The sequence below is a fragment of the Myotis nattereri genome, assembly GCF_964212035.1.
Source record: "Myotis nattereri genome assembly, chromosome: 4".
Taxonomy (NCBI): Eukaryota; Metazoa; Chordata; class Mammalia; order Chiroptera; family Vespertilionidae; genus Myotis; species Myotis nattereri.
This window is the reverse complement of record NC_138079.1, coordinates 52808190-52828662: the sequence shown is the minus strand read 5'-3', so window position 1 is coordinate 52828662 and position 20473 is coordinate 52808190. Positions and strand designations below refer to the sequence as shown.

The following is a 20473-nucleotide window of genomic DNA, read 5'->3' as shown; positions in this document are numbered from 1 at the left end:
TTCTCCCTTCCTCTCTGTGAAATCAATGCCAAAAATAAATAAATTTTTAAAAGATAAGAAACAAAAAAGGGACAGACCCAAAGACTGAGAAACAGTGATCAGGCTATCAATCCCCAGAAGGAAAGTAGGGGAGGGCGGGGGTAAGGGGAAGAGATCAACCGAAGGACTTGTATACACACACATAAGCCAAACCAATGGACATGGACAACAGGGGGATGGGAGCATGAGTGTGCGGGGCGGCGGGGGGGGGGGCGGGGGGGGAGGTTGGGGGTTAATGGGGAGGATGAGGACACATTTGTAATACCTTAACTAATAATAAAAAAAAAGGAAAAAAAAAGATAAGAAACAAGAAATTTATATAGTTCAGTATATTTATTTCACTGAGGCCGATGCTGCCCTTATCCTTTTGGCTATTATTTCATGTCAAGAAGAGATGTGAGTTACATAAACATGAAAATGTTGCTTTCCGTGTTACAACTACTGGAAGCTTAATGTGCTATGTTGAGAAAAATTGTTCTTTTTTGAAAAATACTAGTCTGGAATGGTTACAGAGAAACCTCATGTTTAGGAAATGACCTGTTGATTGACTCTCTCAGATTAGGAGCATTGACCTTGAGGCTCTTTTCTCCAATAGGTTTGCATTCATGGTTTATGAAAGCTTGCTATCTGTTGTCAGCTAAGAGCAAATGCTCATCTTCTATACTCAGGATACACTCACATTGATGTTTTAGCAAAAAAAGATAATGATACATATAGAAAAACAGAATACAGAGATATCTTAGCGGTATCATGCTAACCTATGCCATTAACAGTAACACTCTGTATTGCATTGACTACTTCCTTATCATGTCACTGTGGCATGGGTCATCATTTTTATTTGGTGACATGGCTGCTACACTAACTTACGTGTTTAGTGTCCACCTTTAAAAGCATTATCAGAAAATTGTATCTTACAGCAGGTTTTCATCTGTCTTTTAAAAGATGAAATTGATAAGTAAATGAAGAGAAGAAATGAAGAGAAGAATTCAGAAGGCATTCTGAATGCCTACAGAAATTAAATAGATAATGCATTAATGTTTGTATACTTTTTATCTTTGGTATAATATTGACCCATCATTAAGAAAAAAACTTTCCAGTTGGGGCTATTCTTTTGTTGGGCCATTCATATGTTCCAATTTTACTCCTCTTTGGTAAACAGGAAGTAATTGTGGACTTTCCTGAATCCTTTAAATGATTCAGTCTACAGTTGTGAGAGATTGAGAGATAGATAGATAGATAGATAGATAGATAGATAGATAGATAGATAATAGATAGATAGATAATGAAATCACAAATAAAATATATTTATCCTTATGAAATTAAGTGAATCATTTACTATTTAAACCCAATCTTTTATACACTTAAGCTAACCAGCTCAAGAAAAGAATATGAAAATGAAAAAAATTCTTAGTTGTACCAAAATATCTTCTAGAAGTCCACATAGGTACACCGAAGATAGCTATCATTTTTCCACTTACTGTACCAACACAAGTTGATACAGTATGTCTCATTACTTCAAGAGAAAAAGAAGCAGTCATCTGCTTTAAACTGAAACCATCAGTAGGCTTATATTCTCATAGCCCTGTACTATAGAGTTTAAGAGGTTGGCATTTGGACTCAATGACTTCAACAAATATTTGTTAGAAGCCTCTGTGCGTCGAGCACTGCTATAGGGCAATAGGAATAAAGGTTGAACAAAACTAAGTCCCGCATTCATGGATTTTAAGTTCATACTTACTAGCACTGTGATTGTTAGAAAACTCCATAACCTCACCAGACTCCAGTTTCTTCAGCAAAGTGAAAGTAATACCAACTTGGTAAAATCATTCTCAGGTTTACATTAATTAGTGTATTAAAGTGCTTAATCCTGTGCTAGGAACATAGTAAATACTCCTTTAACTTTCATTTCTTAATGATGATGATAATTACTAGGAATACATATTACAATCATATTACAACTTAAATCAACTTGCTTAAAATTGAATTTTACAAATTCTCCATATGCTGTGGGCTGTTTATGGATGATGATTTGTGGCTAGAGTATCATATGTAGGCTTGTAGGCTGAAAGTTTTATAGATGTGCCATCCAGTTTGGGACCTCTATAATCTATTTATGCACATATCAGAGTAAAGTCAACACTATTTTTTTTTTTATCTTGGCCCTTCCTCCCAGACATTCCTTTAGGCATCCCCCACCCCCTCCACCCTACTACACACACCTTTTTAAAATAGAAGAGCCATCTATTTGGGCACATATCCTGTTAGCCTTCACAATTTGAATGGATATTAAAGCATATTAATGACTCCAAAATGTCAAAAATAATCTGTCACCCAAGTTTTTGCCATAGAATATAAGCTCAGACTTTCTATTGCTCAATTCTCATTGGGCAAAAATAAAAATAATATAGTTATCTTAAAAAATACAATTGTCTAAAGGAGAAACAATCCATCCATTCCTTTAGATGTGCTTAATTTTGTCTCTTGACAAAGCCAGACTATCACAGACTATCAGGTCACCTGATGTCCTCTGGATTACTACTCTGTAGTGTAGTAAACATGAAGGATACAAGCAAAAAAAGCATCTGTTCTCCACAACTGGTTTGCATTTATCACCTCAATGCAGTGACTCATAATCCTATATAATAAAAGCATAATATGCAAATTGGCCAAACAGTGGAACAACCGGTCGCTATGATGCGCACTGACCACCAGGGATCAGATGCTCAGCGCAGGAGTTCCCCCCTAGTGGTCAGTGCGCTCCCACAGGGGGAGCGCTGCTCAGCCAGAAGCTGGGCTCATGGCTGGCGAGCGCAGCGGCTCCCACGGCAGGCGGACATACCTGAGGGGTCCCAGACTGCGAGAGGGCACAGGCCAGGCTGAGGGACGCCCTCCCACCTCCACCACCCCCCGCCCAGTTGGAACTTATTGTTAATTTAAGTGCTCATGAGTTTTCTCTATCCTGATACTCTGAAATATTACCTGGTATTAAAGTAATCAGTCCTATCTAATATGTTATCATGTCATTTTCTAAATTAATAAATAGTAAGAATTCACTACGTTTATATGCCATATTTGTGAATATATGTATTAATTTAAAATCAGTTCATTTTTATCTTGAAGATGTTATTCTATATGTATTAATGGTATGTGTAAATAAGTTCAGAATCCTTTAAGGATTCTTGCCATATAGAAAGCCATTGTATTATGGGATGTTTTTTAAAGTACAGTCAGAGAGGAAATGCTTTGGGGAAGAGATCTGGGAATGAAATTCGAGTAGTACCAGCGAGCGTGAGAAAGCTCTAGACTTGGAGGTTGAAGATAACAAAAATAGTTTATTTCAATATTACCATAACCAGGATGAAAAGAAATCACAGTTCTAGGAGCATAACTGACATTCCAGAACAGCGGTTCTCAACCTTGGCTGCACATTAGAATCACCTGGGAATCTTTTAAAAATCCTGATTTCTGGGCCCCATCCTCCGGAAATTCTGTTTCTTTGTTATGGGGTGAGGCCACAACATTAGTAACAAAGAAACAGAATTTCCAGAGGATGGGGCCCAGAAATCAGGATTTTTAAAAGATTCCCAGGTGATTCTAATGTGCAGCCAAGGTTGAGAACCATTGCTCCAGAAGCTGCCAGTGTTCATCATCAGGTGACAGGGAGACTTCATGACCAGTGGTCAGCAGGTAGATGATATTACCTAACAGCTAGGTTTTCTTCAACTGCATCATTGAAAATGTAATTTTATGGCAGTTTTATGTTATTTGTAATTTGCTTTATGTGATATTTTACTCATCAAATTAGTTAATGGTATGAATACATTTGAGGCTATTAAGTGTATAATTTAAAGTTTTTTAAATATATGACTAGAAGAAATAAAATGGTTGACCACCTGCATGACTAACTTTAGTCTCTGGATCCTCTAGAGTTCAAGCTGATACCTTTTGGGGCAAGGTCAATAGATATAGACAAGGTTGTTCTCAAATTTATATGGAAAAGCAAAGGAGCTAGAATACTTTAAACAATTTTGATGATTAAAGTGGGAGGAATCAGTCTACCCAATTTTAATACATCACTGGCAAATATACAAAGAAACTAGATCACTTACACATTAGTGGAAGGAATGTAAAGTGGTTCAATGACTCTAAACAATGTGGCAGTTTCTTGGAAAACTAAACATGCAGTTAATACACAGCCCAGCAGTTGCACTCTTGGGCGTTTATCCCAGAAAAATGAAAATTATTTCACATGAAAATTTGTACATGAATGTTTATAGCAGCTTTATTTATAATAGCCAAAAAACTGGAAACAACCCAGATGCCCTTCAACAGGGGAATAGTTAAAGTGTGGTATATCCATACCACAGAATACTACTCAGCAATAAAAAGAAACAACCTTTTGATACACACAAAACCTAGGAAAACCTCCAGGGAATTAAGCTAAATTTTTTGGAAAGCCAGTCTCAAAGGTTACTGTATGGTTGCATTTATATGACACTAGAGGCCCAATGCACGAAATTCGTGCAAGGGGCTCAGCCCTCGCAGCCCCAGCTGCCTTGGCCGGCCCTCGCAGCCCCGGCTTTGTCCGGTAGATCATCGGGACGGTCATCTGGAAGGATGTCCGGATGGTCATTCTGCTGTTTGGTCTAATTAGCATATCAGCTCTTTATTATATAGGATTCTTGAAATGACAAAATTATGGAAATAAAGAATAGATTAGCCCTGGCTGGTTTGGCTCTGTGAATAGAGCACCAGCCTGCAGACTGAAAGGTCCCAGGTTCGATTCCAGTCAAGGGCACATGTCCAGGTTGTGGGCTCGATCCTCAATAGGGGACATCCAGGGGGCAGCCAATCAATGATTCTCTCTCATCATTGATGTTTCTATCTCTCTCTCCCTTCCTCTCTTAAATCAATAAAAATATTTAAAAAAAACAAAACTGATTAGTGGTTGTGAGGGTTAAAGGAGGGGTTTGGAAGGGAAATGGGTGTGGCTATAAAAGGGCAATGTGAGTGATCTTTATGCTGATGGAAATATTCTGTAGCATTGTCACCATCCTGGATGTCATATTTTACTATGGGATTGTTTTTTTTAAATATATATTGACTTTTATAGAGAGAGGAAGAGAGAGGGAGAAAGAAAGAAACATTGATGTGAGAGTGAAACATCAATTGGTTGCCTCCTGCACTCCCCTACCAGGGATCAAGCCCAAAACCTGGGCATGTGTCATTGCAGGGAATCAAACCTGCAATATTTTGGTGTACAGGATGACACTCCAACCCACGTAATCACACCAGCCAGGGCTTTACTAAGGTTTTTACAAGGTGTTACTACCATTGGGGGAAATTAGAACACAGAAGATCAATCTGTGTTATTTCTTACAACTGAATATAATCTATAATTATCTCAGAATAAAAATGTAATTATGAATTAATGCAGCTAAAAATGAAGTACAAAGTATCAATTTGGGAAAATATGATAAAACTTTATTAAGAGGCATCAAAAATTATCTAAATAAATGGCAGTATATAGCATGTTCATTGATTGGAAGACCCAGTATTGTAAATATATTAGTTCTCCCAAAATTGTCCTGTAAGCTTTATTACAATTTCAAATCATTAAGTGACTGGGATAATCTGTAATGACTCATTTACAATCTCCCCCTTTCTCCACTTCCTTCTTCCTGTTGACTACAAAGTAAAGAGCTGTCGTTTTGAAAATCTGACAAAACAATACAAAATAATGTCTTCAGAATACCAACAGCGCTTTGCTTTGTAAATTCACAAGTTTTCACTTTCATGATCTTCTGTATACATCTCCATTTCCTTAATTTCAAAATGGAAATCATCATCAAAGTAGTGTAAAGGCAATAGAAATTTTCTGTGATTTTATGTTTTGTTATATGTTTAATAACATTTAACCAGCATCAGTTTTCTGATGAATTCTGTCCCAGACAGTTGTTTATACAACAAACATGTATTAAGCCTCAATCGTGATTTCTGAAATAAAAAGTTTTAAGGGATTACCTCCAAAGGATTTAGAGATAAAGCAAGGTATTTGTAATACATGGAATGACTAGCTAAGCAAAGCAAGTATATGGTAATCTAATACACACCATATACAAAATACTGAAACATAAAGAAAGGGAGTAGTTGGTGTGAAGTAAAGGTGATTTATTAGAGGAAATAAATATTGAAATGGAGCTTAAAGCAATTAGATGTTCATCTACTGAAAATTGTTTTCATTTTCAGTGCTTAACTGATTTATAAATATTGACTATATTACAGCAAAATACCTGTGTAACTTCGGCCTATCACAACCTCTCTAAACTTTAGATTTTACCTGTGAAATGAAACTCTCATATGAAATTTTATCTACGGTCCTTTCCACATCTTTTTATTTTATATTTGATTAGAGCCCCAGTGCATGAAATTCGTGCACTGGGGATGGCTGGGGGGTCCCTTAGCCCAGCCTGTGCCCTCTCGCAGTCCGGAACCCCTCCCTCCTTACCGCCCACCTGTTTGCTGCTTCCTGCCGCTCGGCTTGCTGCTCCTTAGTGCTTCTGCGAAAGCTCCCACCACCGCAGCTGCACTCGCCAGCTGCCCTGGCCCCTGCTGTGGGTCGGAGCTCCTCTGCTACAGCAAAGGTTTGCGTTCCATTCTGCCAGGGCACCTACTTAGGTTTCGGGTTGATCCCCGGTCGGGGCTGACTGCTGCTCAGGAAGTGACTGAGGACCGTGTGCTCTAGTCATTCGGTGGGGAGCTGGGGTTCCATTGCCAACCTGGCCCACTCTGATCCCCACCACCCCCTCTCCTACATCAAGGACAACTTCAACTATGGCAGCTGTGTGGCCTCCACCATGCTGCTCAGGAAGTGACTGAGGACCGTGTGCTCTAGTCATTCGGTGGGGAGCTGGGGTTCCATTGCCAACCTGGCCCACTCTGATCCCCACTACCCCCTCTCCTACATCAAGGACAACTTCCACTATGGCAGCTGTGTGGCCTCCACCAGCGTACACATCCACATGGATAGGTCACCCTCTCTGTGGCTCGCCAGGCATGGCTGCTACAGTCGCCCCAGAGGCGGATTTCCGGTTTCCCAGGGAGAGCGCCCTCCACGCCGGACTCCCAGGGAGAGCTGGGTTGGAGGGAAAGCACTCCACCTGGAGCAGAGCACCCGTCCTGTGCAGGGCTCGCAGGGTTTGTGTCTCTGAACCTGCCCTCAGCAGCCCCAGCGCCGAGGTGGTGGGCTTTGGGGCTGCTGGGTGCCAGCCCCGCCCCTGCGGGTTTGTGTCTCCGATCCTGCCCGCAGCAGCCCCAGCACTGTGGTGGCAGGGCTTGGTGCTGCTGGGTTCAGGGGCCCCCTGCGGGTTTGTGTCTCTGATCCATCCCCCAGCAGCCCCAGCGCCATGGTGGCAGGGCTTGGGTCTGCTGGGTGCTGGGCCCTCCTGTGTTTTGTGTCTCTCATCCCGCCTCCAGCAGCCCTAGCACCGTGGTGGCTGGCCTTGGGTCTGCTGGGTGCCAGGCCTGCGGGTTTGTGTCTCTGATACCCCCAGCAGCCCAAGCACCTTGATGGCAGGGCTTGGGGCTGCTGGGTGCTGGTCTGCAGATCTGTGTCTTCGATCAGGCCCTAGCACCAAGGTGGTGGGTCTTGGGGCTGCTGGGTGCCGGACGTGCAGGTTTGTGTCTGATCCCCCCAGCAGCCCCAGCACCGTGACGGCAGGGCTTGGGGCTGCTGGGTGCCGGGCCTGCATGTTTGTGTCTCTGATCGGGCCCCCAGTAGCCCCTGCAAGAATAGGGCTTCCTCAGGCTGATCGCGCCACCAAGCCCCGCCGCCCAGGACCACACACGGGGGTCCCGACCGCCCAGGGCCGCACACAGGGGTCCCGGCTGGGGGCGTGGCTTAGGCAGCACACGGGGGCCCAGATGGCGGCTCGTGCTGGCCCGTCCTGCCTGCAGTATGCAAATTAGCCACCATCTTTGTTGGCAGTTAATTTGCATATCGTGCTAATTGGCCAATGAGGGGCATAGTGAAGGTATGGTCAATTACCATGTTTGTCTATTATTAGATAGGATATGTTTCTGTCTACATCTAAATTTGGACCAGGTCAGCTCCATCTTGCAAGCTCTTGAACAGTTAAAGTTTGACTCCCTGAGAATTCTGTTTTGACACTTTCCTAACCTCTTTTGATTCTAAGCTATATTTACATTTTAGCAGCTAAAGAGATCTAGGAGATACTTTCACTATTTGTCAGTGCTTATCAACTAGTTGCTAATGGACTGTGGATCCCCTCATCAGTATATTGGAGAGGCAAGAAAAACACTCTACTTCCTTCAGCTTTAATTATAGAGTATCCAACTGCCATTACATAACAATTTTAGAGGAATTTGTTTCGTAACTCTGAAAGCCAGCACACACTTCAGCATAAGGTATATTTTATCAATCTGTGTTGAACATGAATCAAGTTTGATCCTTGCCTTCAAAACCTTTACAGTGGTTATCTCTTCTCTGGCTGGACTTCAAAATCACCAGAATCACAGATGCCCAGTTTCTCAGATTTTGAAAAGGTTTATGCAATGTCAATTGATCTGGGCCTGGGAGAATAGAGGATTCTTACCAGTATAGAAGAAGAGTGTAGCCGAAGCCGGTTTGGCTCAGTGGATAGAGCGTCGGCCTGCAGACTGAAAGGTCCTGGGTTCGATTCCGGTCAAGGGCATGTACCTGGGTTGTGGGCACATCCCCAGTGGGAGATGTGCAGGAGGCAGCTGATCGATGTTTCTCTCTCATCGATGTTTCTGACTCTCTGTCTCTCTCCCTTCCTCTCTGTAAAGGTAAAGGATCAATAAAATATATTTTTTTTTAAAAAAAAGAAGAGTGTAAGGATGAACCCAGAAAAGAAGACTGGAACCAGAGAATGAAGGACTTTAAACCTAATTAATTTCTACTTAATTTGAGAAATTAAGAGAGCCATTGGATATTTTTGAGCAAAGAAGAGATATAAGACAAATTATACTTTAAAATTTTCATCTGGTAGATAGTGTATGAGATAGAGAAGGAGAGACTAAAGGCAATGAAATTAGGAGGATGTTTCTGGATTTTAAATGATAGGTCATTAAATCTAGAGTGATAACAGTGGGGGGTGAAAAGGAAGAAAGAGACTGAAAAACTTTGTTGAGGTGTACTGGTCAGGATTTGGTAACTGACTGGATCAGGAGGCAGCTAACAAGGGAGAGGAAAAAAGCAAAGATGACTGAGAGGCTTTGAGCTCAAGTAAAGAGAATGTTGTGTCCATTCAGAGAAATGAAAACCTTAATGGAAAAGCCTTCCTGGAAAATAAGCCCACCAGTTAGCTTGGACTGCATGCAGAAATGGAATGCTACATTTAGTCCCTGTCCCAATACCTTTCCACTACATTCCTTCTAAGGGCTGAGAAACCAGACATATCAGCACATATAAAAAGAGCAGGATTGTTGAGGAAAACTCTGTTTCTACTTCAACTCCATTTTTTTACCCACTACTTTGAAATACTATTGTACTAGAGGCCTGATGCACGAAATTCGTGCAAGAGTAGGCTTTCCTTTCCCAGGTTGCTGGCACGGGCTTCCCTCTGGCACCCGGGACCCGGGCTTCCCTCCAGCCTCTGTAAAGCACCTGGGACCTGGGCTTCCCTCGCAGTCCCAGCTTTTGTCTGGAAGGTTGTCCTGAAGGACATCTGGTCTAATTAGCATATTATGCTTTTATTGTTATAGATATTATAGATTAGACTCTCACCTCTTACTAAATATCACTATTATTCTATCACTTGTTCATTCATTCATTCAGGCAAACTAGCAGTATGTGGGTTTATATTCTGAAGTGTAGTAGAAGAGTGAGCCCCAGAGAACGTTGTATCGGTGGGAGGAGTTTCAAATGCAGTCAGGAAGGGTTAAATCCATCATTCTAACTCCCCACAATCCACTCACCACACGCCAACCAATGTACTTTTTAAAATGCTTGAAACTCTGCAAACAGACCATTGCACTTGGAATGTAATTGAAACTTGTCACTATGGCCTGTGAGCCCTCACATGGCTTAGAGGCTGCCCACCTCTCTGAATCATCTAATACTACTTTCCCCCTCACCTGCCATTCTCCAGTCACTCCAACTTTTCCATTTCTCCACGGAACAAGCTCTGTCTCAGAGCCCCTGCTTTTGTTCTTCCAGATTTCTGCCTGCAGCACTCGCCCCAGACTTCATCTGCCTTCTTGCCATTCAGGTCTCAGGTCACAAGTCTTCTCCATCCAATCTAAATTGAGAACCTGAGGACCACCTCCTTGTCCCTCCTCCTCCTCCTGCTCCTCCTTTTCTTCCTCCTCTTCATCTATTCACATCCTCCTATTGTGTTCTCTTCACAGTGCTTCTGACTCTCTGCCTGTCATCCCTACTAACATGTGTGCTGCAGAGCAGAGCCATTATATATCTTGCTCACCACTGTATCTCAGCTCCAGAAATAGTACCTGACATACAGTAAATACATGTATGACTGTATAAGTTAACCAATCACAGGACCTCCGGTAAAAGTATCTGCTCACAAAATATAAAGTAGAATCCACAACTGAGAGAGGAGGACAACAAAAAATTTAGATTGGATTAGTAAAGGTTTTGTTTTATTTAGAAATAAGTATTTTGTAGTTTATTCTCTCTCTCTCACACACACACACACACACACACACACACACATACATACACACACAAACTAGCAGCCATAAGCCACACCTACCTACATAGGAACAAACAGTCCTTTTGTTGTTGTTGTTAATCCTCACCTGAAAATACTTTTATTTTTTTCATTGATTTTTAGAGAGAGTGAAAGGGCAAGGGAGAGACAGAGAGGCAACCAACATCCATTGGTTGCTTGCCGCACACTCACCCTGGCCAGGAATCGAGCCTGCAACCAAGGTACATGCTCTTGACTGGAACCGAACCCGGGACCCTTCAGTCAGAGAGCCGACACTCTGTCCACTGAGCCAAACCAGCTAGGGCCAATCCTTTCTGACAGTTTATTCTAGAATGAGGTCCAGTTCAGCTCTTTGCTGATTGTGTTGGGAATAATCAGGAACCTGTACTTACGAAATAACTATTGTTTGGTTCTTTGCATTACTTTATATAGTACTCGGCTCTTACAATTCTTTGTTAAAGTTACTTTTGAAAATGACAAAGGGAAAGTGGGAAAAGAGAGCTTTTGCCCATCCCTGGGCTCACATTTTAAAGGGAAACAATATCCATGGAGGCCAAGCTTGTGGCAACAGTAAGAGTACTGTGTGAGACAAGAATTAAAACCAAAGAAAGCACACTTCTACACCAACTTTCTGGGTTTAATAGTTCAGTGAAGCAATAAAAATGTGTCCATTTTTTATTAGTTAGGAGATGGTTTATTAGAGGGGTCTGCCAGATTCAATGTGAGAGAGATTGACAAGAGGCTGAAGGAAAGGACAGACTGCTCCAGAAGCTGCAAATGACCTAAAAGTTTCTACCACTGATTTTATGTTTGTTTCAGCCTACCTGTTATCTCTCTGGTCAAGCTTGATGACTTTCTTTTAGGGTCTCAACAGTCTCAGCTTTACAGGGCTTGCAACAGTGGTTAGCAGCGGTAAGGGACTTGCCTATATCTTACACAAGTAATTTAACAAGGCAATGCAACATGTTTCCTGAGCCACGTGAACACCTCACCCCACTCCGTTTATTACCTGCCCCCAGTGTGGCTGAGTCCACACTAGTGCCTTCTAACTGGGAGAGTCTCCTTTAGGCACCCTTCACTGTTCAAATATTGGAAAGTTTGGATTTTTTAATGATGTTCTCCTTAGAAGCTCTAGAATTCATTTTAAAATGAATTTTAGTAGTTATATTTTATATCTTTTAGATGGCACATTATTTTTCAGTGCTCTGGTATTTCTCTAATTCTTTATAACTTTCTAAAAATAACTGCTGGTGAGCTCATAAATTCATTAGCTAATCCCGCTGGGACTCAGTAATGCATATTACAGACCTCCTGATTTTTATATATTAGATTTTCTCAAGAATTCCCTTACCTGTTATTATCAACATAGCTATATTGACAGGGTCTTCATTATTTCCTAATTGCCCATATTTCTTTTTCTTGTTAAAGATCAATTTTTAAAATCAAGCCTGTCATTTTGAAAATATCATAGACAGGTTATCCTGTTAATGTTTCATATCTTTCTAGGTTTTTTTCTCTCACCTTTTATCATAGGAAACATAAAATGTATTCATTTTCTTTTGCTTTAAAAACTAATTCTTTCATTGTGAGGGGGTAGAGGAGAGGGAGTGTCAATGAGAGAGTTAGGGCACATGCTAGCTTTTCCACCCTGAAACAAAGATATAAAAATGATACTTCATATTCACAGATGACTTTATAAACAGTTATATTCCCTATTCTAGGCCATTCCCCTCAAATGTAAATTATGGATAGACTATAGAAATTATTCCATGACCTTTTGGTCTAGGACAGTGGTCGGCAAACTCATTAGTCAACAAAGCCAAATATCAACAGTACAAGGATTGAAATTTCTTTTGAGAGCCAAATTTTTTAAACTTAAACTATATAGGTAGGTACATTGTTATTAACTTTATTAGGGTACTCCTAAAGCTTAGGAAGAGCCACACTCAAGGGACCAAAGAGCCGCATGTGGCTCGCGAGCCGCAATTTGCTGACCACGGGTCTAGGACCATGTAAAAATAAGGTGACTAGCAATAATTAGAATAATAAATGGCTGACCAAGGAATTCTTCCAAATGATCACTTTGGTGAGAACTTACTTTTAGACCATCCATCCAATTGTATTAGTAAGCCTCATCTCTAGCAAATCTTGTGTGTGTGTGTGTGTGTGTGTGTGTGTGTGTGTGAATAATATCATTTAAAGAATGATTACTTTCCCAGAGAATTCTTCAATTTATAAAAGATTCATTGAAGAAGTAAATAACCTACTTCTTCCAATATAAGTACTAAGACCAAGTGAAGAGGAGTGTGGACAAAGCAGACTTATAAGAAACAATTGGATTGAAGCCATCACAAAAAGTAAGGGGAATAGACCAGACAGAAGATACAGCAATGTTTTCTTCTCTCTTAGCTTGTTCTTTGAGAATTCTACTCTCAGTGCTATTTCCACCCATTTTTCTTTAATTTCTAAATGCTATTACATAAATGTAGTCTCCCTCTTTCTCAGTTCCATTATAAGACACTTTTTCTTAAATATATAGTCTTTTGGGAAAACAAATGAAACATTTTAGCAATTTTATCTTTCTCATATGATTCATAGTTTCATCCTTCATACTTAAAGTTCCTAATTCTTTCGACCATTTGTGCTATCTTTACAGTTTTGAAAATTGCTGCAGTTCATGTTTTAAAACAAGTGATAGATAAAGGGTAGATATTCAGTGTAGTATTTTAATTGGAAGGTCCCCTCTCCCCTACCTTTTGATTATTTCACACTGAACAACATCATTGATAAACAGTATTTTTAGAAGAAACATTAAGAGAAATAAAAGACATGTTCTTGTCTGTATAAGCATAAAAGAGATAGACTAGGGTTCAGATTATAAGGAAAATTAATCTCTAATGTGATAAAAAAAAAGAATTAACTATTCATTTTTATTTAATCTGACCCTTGATCATCTAAATACCTTCCATTACAACCAACATTATTCATTGCTTTTACTATCCTGAAATAAAATCTAAAAATAACATAACCCATCTACTATTGTAATGCACTAGTAAACATATAGGAAGGTTAAAAGAAAAAGAAGCTTATAATAAAAATAATGTGCATATCAATATTTAAAGTGCTCAGAAAAAGCTACATGAGAAGGCATAATATGGTAGTCAGATACTTGGGCCAATGGATAGCATCACCATGAATTTGAGAGCTACAAAGGCAGGTGTGTTTATTGGCAACTCAGGTGCAGTGGACAGTGATGCCATTGGGGATGAGATTTTCTCATGTGGTAAACCACTCTTGGTAATGTTCTGAACAACATAAAGTACAAAATCCCTTCAGTTTACATGATGGTTGGATTCCTGGGAAATTCTGTGTCTGTTAAAATCATGCCAAAAATACTTTGACTGTTTGTTAAACAGATCTAAATTCTAAGCCCATCTAATTATAAATAAGTTTTTCAGCTACATGTACATATAGCTGGTAGAATATTTAAAATCCATGTTGGGTACAGAACAATACATGGTGCTGTACTGCCCTGCAAACTGCAGGATGTCCGCCATTCCAGGCCTTCTCCCAGTAAATGCTTTGACCACCAAAAACATCACTGCAAATTTCCAAAACGCCCCAGGGGCCACTGCTATGCCTGTTGAGAACCACTGATTGAGACTGAGCAAAGCACTTTTTCATAATAAAGCACTATGATCCTGTACATTTTCTTTTAATACTGACTTGACTTTATGGATTGGGAGACCAAAGGTGACTTATCCAATACGAACAAGCCTCTCAATCCAAAGGATTAAAAAATCATTCCCTGAGAACATGGCAGACATTTAAATATGAGAAAACCCTTTATTCCCTACATTGTCTGGGCCTCTCTATATTAAGAAAATGATGTTTGGCCCAACTGGAATGGCTCAGTGGTTGAGCACTGACCTATGAACCAGGAGATCACAGTTTGATTCCCAGTCAGGGCACATGACCGGGCTGCAGACTCACTTGAACCCCAGTGTGAGGACTACAGGAAGCAGCTGATCAATTATTCTCTCTCATCATTGATGTTTCTGTATCTGTATTCCTCTCCTTTCTATAAATACTAGAAAGCTGCTCTTGAAAGTTTCCATTCTCTAAGCATTGCCATGGGTGGATAGTCATATAAATTTGTAAGTATTTTCATTGAACTTTGGTCCTGAATTTTTAAATGGTCTTAAAACATGTTCTTGAAATGTGTATATGCAGTTCCAGATGGACATGCATTTACCTAATGTAGAAATGCTATTTTTAAATTATTAAAAATCTACTTTCAAAAATTTTAAAAAGTAAGCCATTATTTCTATAAAATATTCCTTCGTTTAGGGAGAATTCTCCCTCCCCCATGCCATTCTCTGTAATTCAGTTTCTAACCCACCTTGCTTATTACTTTTATTCTTAGCAATTTCCCTTCCTCTGACAGAGTACACATTCTCATTATTTATACTCTTAAATTACAAGAGTCAATGTTGAGAGCCAGTGCAGATACTTGGTTATCTCAGGGACTTTGGTCTTTTCAGCCAAGGACTAATCAAGCAGAGTGTAATCATAAGCTAAAACTAAAAAGCCTTTGTAGTGATTTTATCACCAGGGAAATTTGTTCATCCTTCAGAAAGATTGTCACTAGAAAAGAAAAAAATAAATAAAGGAGTTAAAATTGCTTCAGACCATTGACTCCTCAGGTCCCTCTAGATTCATAGATTGAATTGGTTTTCGGGGGGTGGAAGGAATTATGAGAAGAGCTCCGTGAGATAGCTTACAAATTGATCATAGTCTTGGTAACACTAGTAAGTGTAAGTGTGATCACTATGGAGGAAATGCCAAATGAGCATGGAAGCATGGGAAATGAGAAGGAAAAGAGACAATTAACACCTTTTTTTTTTTTTTCTTACTCTGTTTGGGGCTAGCCATGAAGTATGCAACTGAGAATAGACTTTCAAAAAGAAGAAATACAATTGATTTTAAAATATTTTATCATCATTATAAGTGCAGTTAGCAGTTATTGTTGAAATGAAACTAGAGTTGCAAGCACTATAGAAATAGGGGCAGGTATTTCATAAACCTTTCCAGAAACTGGGCCTCCTTCTAGATATACCCACAAAATATTGTATATAAAGTTGATATGTCTGACCATGTGTAGAACTGCTCAGTTGGGTTCAGAGAATATAAATGCCTCCAAATTCAAAATTATAATGATAAATATCTGGATGTTACATATACTTTAAAGAACTTGAAATTTTACACACCTATTGATGCAGACAGGCATATGTGTAATTTCTTATACCAAGAATTATGTTAAGCCTTGTCAAAATCGCCCTAACCTGTTTGGCCTGCGGACTCAAGGGTCCCAGGTTCGATTCCGGCCAAGGGCATGTACCTTGGTTGCGGGCACATACCCAGAAGGGAGTGTGCAGGAGGCATCTGAATTGATGTTTCTCTCTCATCGATGGTTCTAACTCTCTATCCCTCTCCCTTCCTCTCTGTAAAAAATCAATAAAATATATATTTTTTAAAAAAAGACTTGTCAAAATCCAGTCAGCCACTTTTAGGATTTGCCAGGATAAACCCTCTCTCCCATTGAATAACATTTAATTTTGCTAAAAATGAGTAAGCATATAGAGAAATGATCTGATTTTTTAAAAAAAAGTCTGAATACAGTAGTGTTGGGAGATATTTCTCAAGGATATGGCTTCAATACTGGATCCTAGTTTCAAATGTGGGTTTATAAGGTGGATCTGCAAAGGAAAAGAGGATAGAGAGCATCCTTGTGAGGGGACCTATAAAGAGAGGGGTTCTTTCCTAGGGCCAGCTCCCACAACTAAGTCACATGCACAGATTGTAGCTTTCTGCTCTCTGGTCAACTGCAGCCATAGCATCCTTATTGTTGTAACTCTGGGATTGTGATACTGTCACAAAACTGTTGCTAGGCAACAAATGTGGTTACCAGGTCTCAGCAAATAGCTGAAGGGGAAAGCAAAGTGTTGCACCATTGTAGAGTAACCATAGCAATGACCTACTATTACAGACTAAAGAATTATCATTAACAATGTTAAAGTATCAGACAGAGGCCCTGAATCTGGAGACTTCAAGGGAGTATCTCTCTGCATAATTGAGTGATCTAGGAAGAGATTTCAACTGTCTTAAAGCTACTCACTCATTATTTCTATGGGAGAGTCTTACTATTATTATTTTTATTTTTTTAATGTAAAAATTGTTCAGTTGTGAACCTACTGGTGAAATGATATGAGCTATCACAAGGAGTCAAAAACAGATTAATGACCTCACCTGTTATGTCTACATCTGTTTTGTTTGCCTGTTAAACTGTAGGTAGATTTGACTTGAAGAATATTGTACATTACTATTAAATTGAAGCCACAGAGAGAAGCTGTAGTAAAATAACCCCATAAATTGACAAGCGTGTGTTTTGTAAGTTGGATTTCTCCTGAAAAAAAAAGGTCTAGATGCTCTTTTAGTAGTCACTGCCTTGAAACATTATTTTTCTTAGCTTTTCAAAAACTGCCCCCTAAAATCTGTAAAAAATAATAATAATAAAAATAAAAATGTAGCCTTCTGGGACACTTATAGGCAAAGTGTCTTTTGCATCTGGCCCTTCATTAAGCATCCCATACAATTTGGTCCAGTGACCTCGCTGAGGCGAGCCTAACAGCAGCTTCCTGGAGAGGCAAGAAAAATCCGATTTGAGTTTTCCTGCTGGAAAGCTGGGAAACGTGGGTGCCCTGGGTGGGTGCAGAAGCCGCATTTCGCGCACAGGGGAAACCAATCCCCGCGCGCGCGCAGAGCCTGGGGAAGTGGGTGGTTTCGAGGCGGGAGAGGGAGTGGCCCTTCCCGCCGCGCGCCTCCATTGGCCCTGCGGGGCTGAGGCCCGGGGCGCTTGGCCGCGCCTCGGGCGACCCGCGGGGAAGTCCCGGCCGCGTCCCCGCGCCGGGGGCACAACGGGGCTGAGGCCGGAGGCGGCGGAGGTCTCGGGATCGCCGCCCCGGGCGCCGCCTGGGGAGACGCGGATTCGGCAGCTGTCAGCTCTGCTCCGAGCCCGGGGCCGCGTGGACCCGCAGGTAAAGGTGTGGTCTGGAGGGGCCGCGCGCCGCGGGGGCTGGAACTGCGGGGCGGGGCGGGGGTTCGGGTGGGCTCCGGGCGGAGGACCCGCAGCCTGCGCCTCGGCTCGGAACGAGGCCCCCGTAACCGAGTCTGTGTTTTTTGCAGGCACCGACCGTCACGAGCTCACTTCCTGGAAGAGCTTCCCGTCTATTTTCAAATTCTTTGCCGAAGCCTCTGAGGCCAAGAGCAGCTCCCTGAAGCCGGCGCTGGCGCGGCGCTCGCACCGCATCAAGCACGAAGAGCTGTGAGAGCGGCGCGAGCGCGACGGGGCGGGACGCCGGGACGCACACTCGAGCCTGCACCGCCGGCCCCTCGCCGCTCGTCGCCAGCGAGCAGACGCCCAGCCCCTCATTAGATTGTTTTCTTCCCAGAGCACAGGGTCATGATATATACATCTAAATAGCGTTTTGCATTATTTCTAGATGAGTGCAACTGTCAAAGCAATATGGGTTCACCGGTCTGCTTCCTGCGGGCCGAGCTCGGCTTCGCGCTGCCCGTCAGCGCTCAGATGCAGGCTGACAGCGCCTGCCCCGCGCGCCCGCGCCTCTAATTGCCCCAGCCCGGCCCGCGGGGCTGCGGGGTGCGCGGCGTCTGCGCGGTCCTACCACCCGCTGCTGCGCAGCCGCCGCTCCCCTCCCCGCCCCGGCCAGGCCCCCCTTAATCGCGTTTATTTTTTTCCCCTCTCCCAGCAGAAGCAAACTTTTATTCTAGACTTCAAACTTCCCTTTTCAGTAGGTTTTTCACTGAGGGCGTCTTAGGCCTCTTTTTTTTTAAGGAAGTTACCCCCCTCGCACCCAGAAAAGCCAAATTTAAATTCAGAGCATGAATGCCATGATGTACTGTAGTTTGGGGAGCGCAAATGGTTCTCTCCCTAACGATCTATTTTTATTTCCAGACCAGAAGAAAAAGTTTGCATAAAAAATCTATGAAGTACTGAATGCACATTACAGCTGAAAAGCTTTGCCAGTTGAATATGACATTTTTTACACAAGTCTCTAAAACCATAACGTGGAACAAATAAGTACATGTGTGAAGGCCCCCTTTTCAATGGAATTTCCAACTTTATCATTAGAATTGACTTTACTTTTTAAATATAATGTATATTGAGTGGCATTGTAATTTAGATAGCATACTTAAGTTTTGCTTTTTTAATCTTAATGTGGGTAAAGTTTGTTAATCTTAACTAGAATGATCTATTCTGATCTTTCATGGAGTTAGTAACTGTTAGACTCTTTTAGGGACAGAATTTTATCGTCATCAGGAAAATGTACCTGTGCTCTCTTGAGCCTTTCCTTCTGGAAGGCTAAGTGGGCTAAAATGATTCTTTTAGTTTTCTGCTCCAACAAAAAGGGAAAGACCTGCTGTGAAAGATTTTTCTCCTCTCAGTCCAGAGATACAACTTTTAGCAGTCCACTTCCTCTGTAGGGTTGTGCCCTACAGTTTCAGCTATTAACTATTTTAATCCAGCTAAGATCTGGCCAACACTGTGAAATATAAGAGGTAAAATAAGTTAAGATTTTGCTGACTTTTACATCAAATATTAAATCTTAACATTATCATTTTAATTACTTGAAGAATTTAATTACCTAGTGAGGATTCTGTTTCTAATAGATGAGGATCTGAATTTAATCTTCATTTGTTTGTGAAGTGTATGCAACAATATGACCGCCTTACTTGAGGACATGATAAAATGTACCCAAAATGACTTAGAATTATCTCTCTCCTCAGAAAAAAAATAACTTAAAATAACCACCTCATGAGTAAAATGTTTTTATATTATGAACTGATTTCAGCAACGTTTTAAAATTGATAACATCTTTGGTATACAAATATAGTTATTAGTTCATGTAGTTTTAAGAATGGCAAATTAAAGTGATATTTTTCAATGATCATATATGCATATACTTTCCATGTTATTTTAGAAACAACATAGGAAAAAATCAAAACATCATATTATATAGCTTCTGGATAAGTTAAAATGTGTAACCCCAACAATGCCAAGCCCTTCGGTCTGCAGTCTTTTCTATTCTAGAAGTAATGGTGAACTGTATGAAAGAGGTAACTTCCATTGAGAGGATTTGAGAATTGATGTAGATTGAATATATTTTTCAAAGTGTTATAAACTGTGTTTTCAAAACATGAAAATATTCACGGGAAACTAATTCTGTTGCCTTTTTTTAAATCAGCACTTATGAGATGCTAAATCTGTGATGCTTCTGCAGCTGAATTAGAGCAAAGTAAATATGCTCAGCTTATAAACCAAATTACTCCTGTTTTCTTAGATTTTCTCACCTCTCTTCTTAAAAAACCGTTACTTTTAACTAGAGTAAATCACTGTTAAATTGCCTTTAATAGTTTAAAACTACTGGGTTGTTAGGCCTTATTTAACTATCTATAGAGCTATTTGCAATCTTAAGCTGTGTAAATGTAATTTCTACTTGTGAATCTGAGCTATGGCCACTGGAAGAGAGCTAGGCAAACCATCCCAGACCTCCAACTGATAACTGAGAAGATTCTTTGCAATGTAGACTTTCTTAACCTGTTGATTATGGGTCTGTTGGTATAAATGTAATAATATC

General features: G+C 40.8%; 1 protein-coding gene across 1 annotated transcript in view; it reads left to right on the top strand.

Annotated features, from left to right (window-relative positions):
- ARB2A (ARB2 cotranscriptional regulator A) overlaps positions 1–19622 on the top strand; it is a 387607-nt gene extending 367985 nt beyond the window's left edge. The window contains exon 11 of the mRNA XM_081088717.1: positions 18000–19622. Within this exon, the coding sequence (XP_080944843.1) occupies positions 18000–18142 (143 nt within the window). The 3' untranslated portion in view covers positions 18143–19622. The remainder of the gene's footprint in view (positions 1–17999) is intronic.
- Positions 19623–20473: the final 851 nt, after the last annotated feature.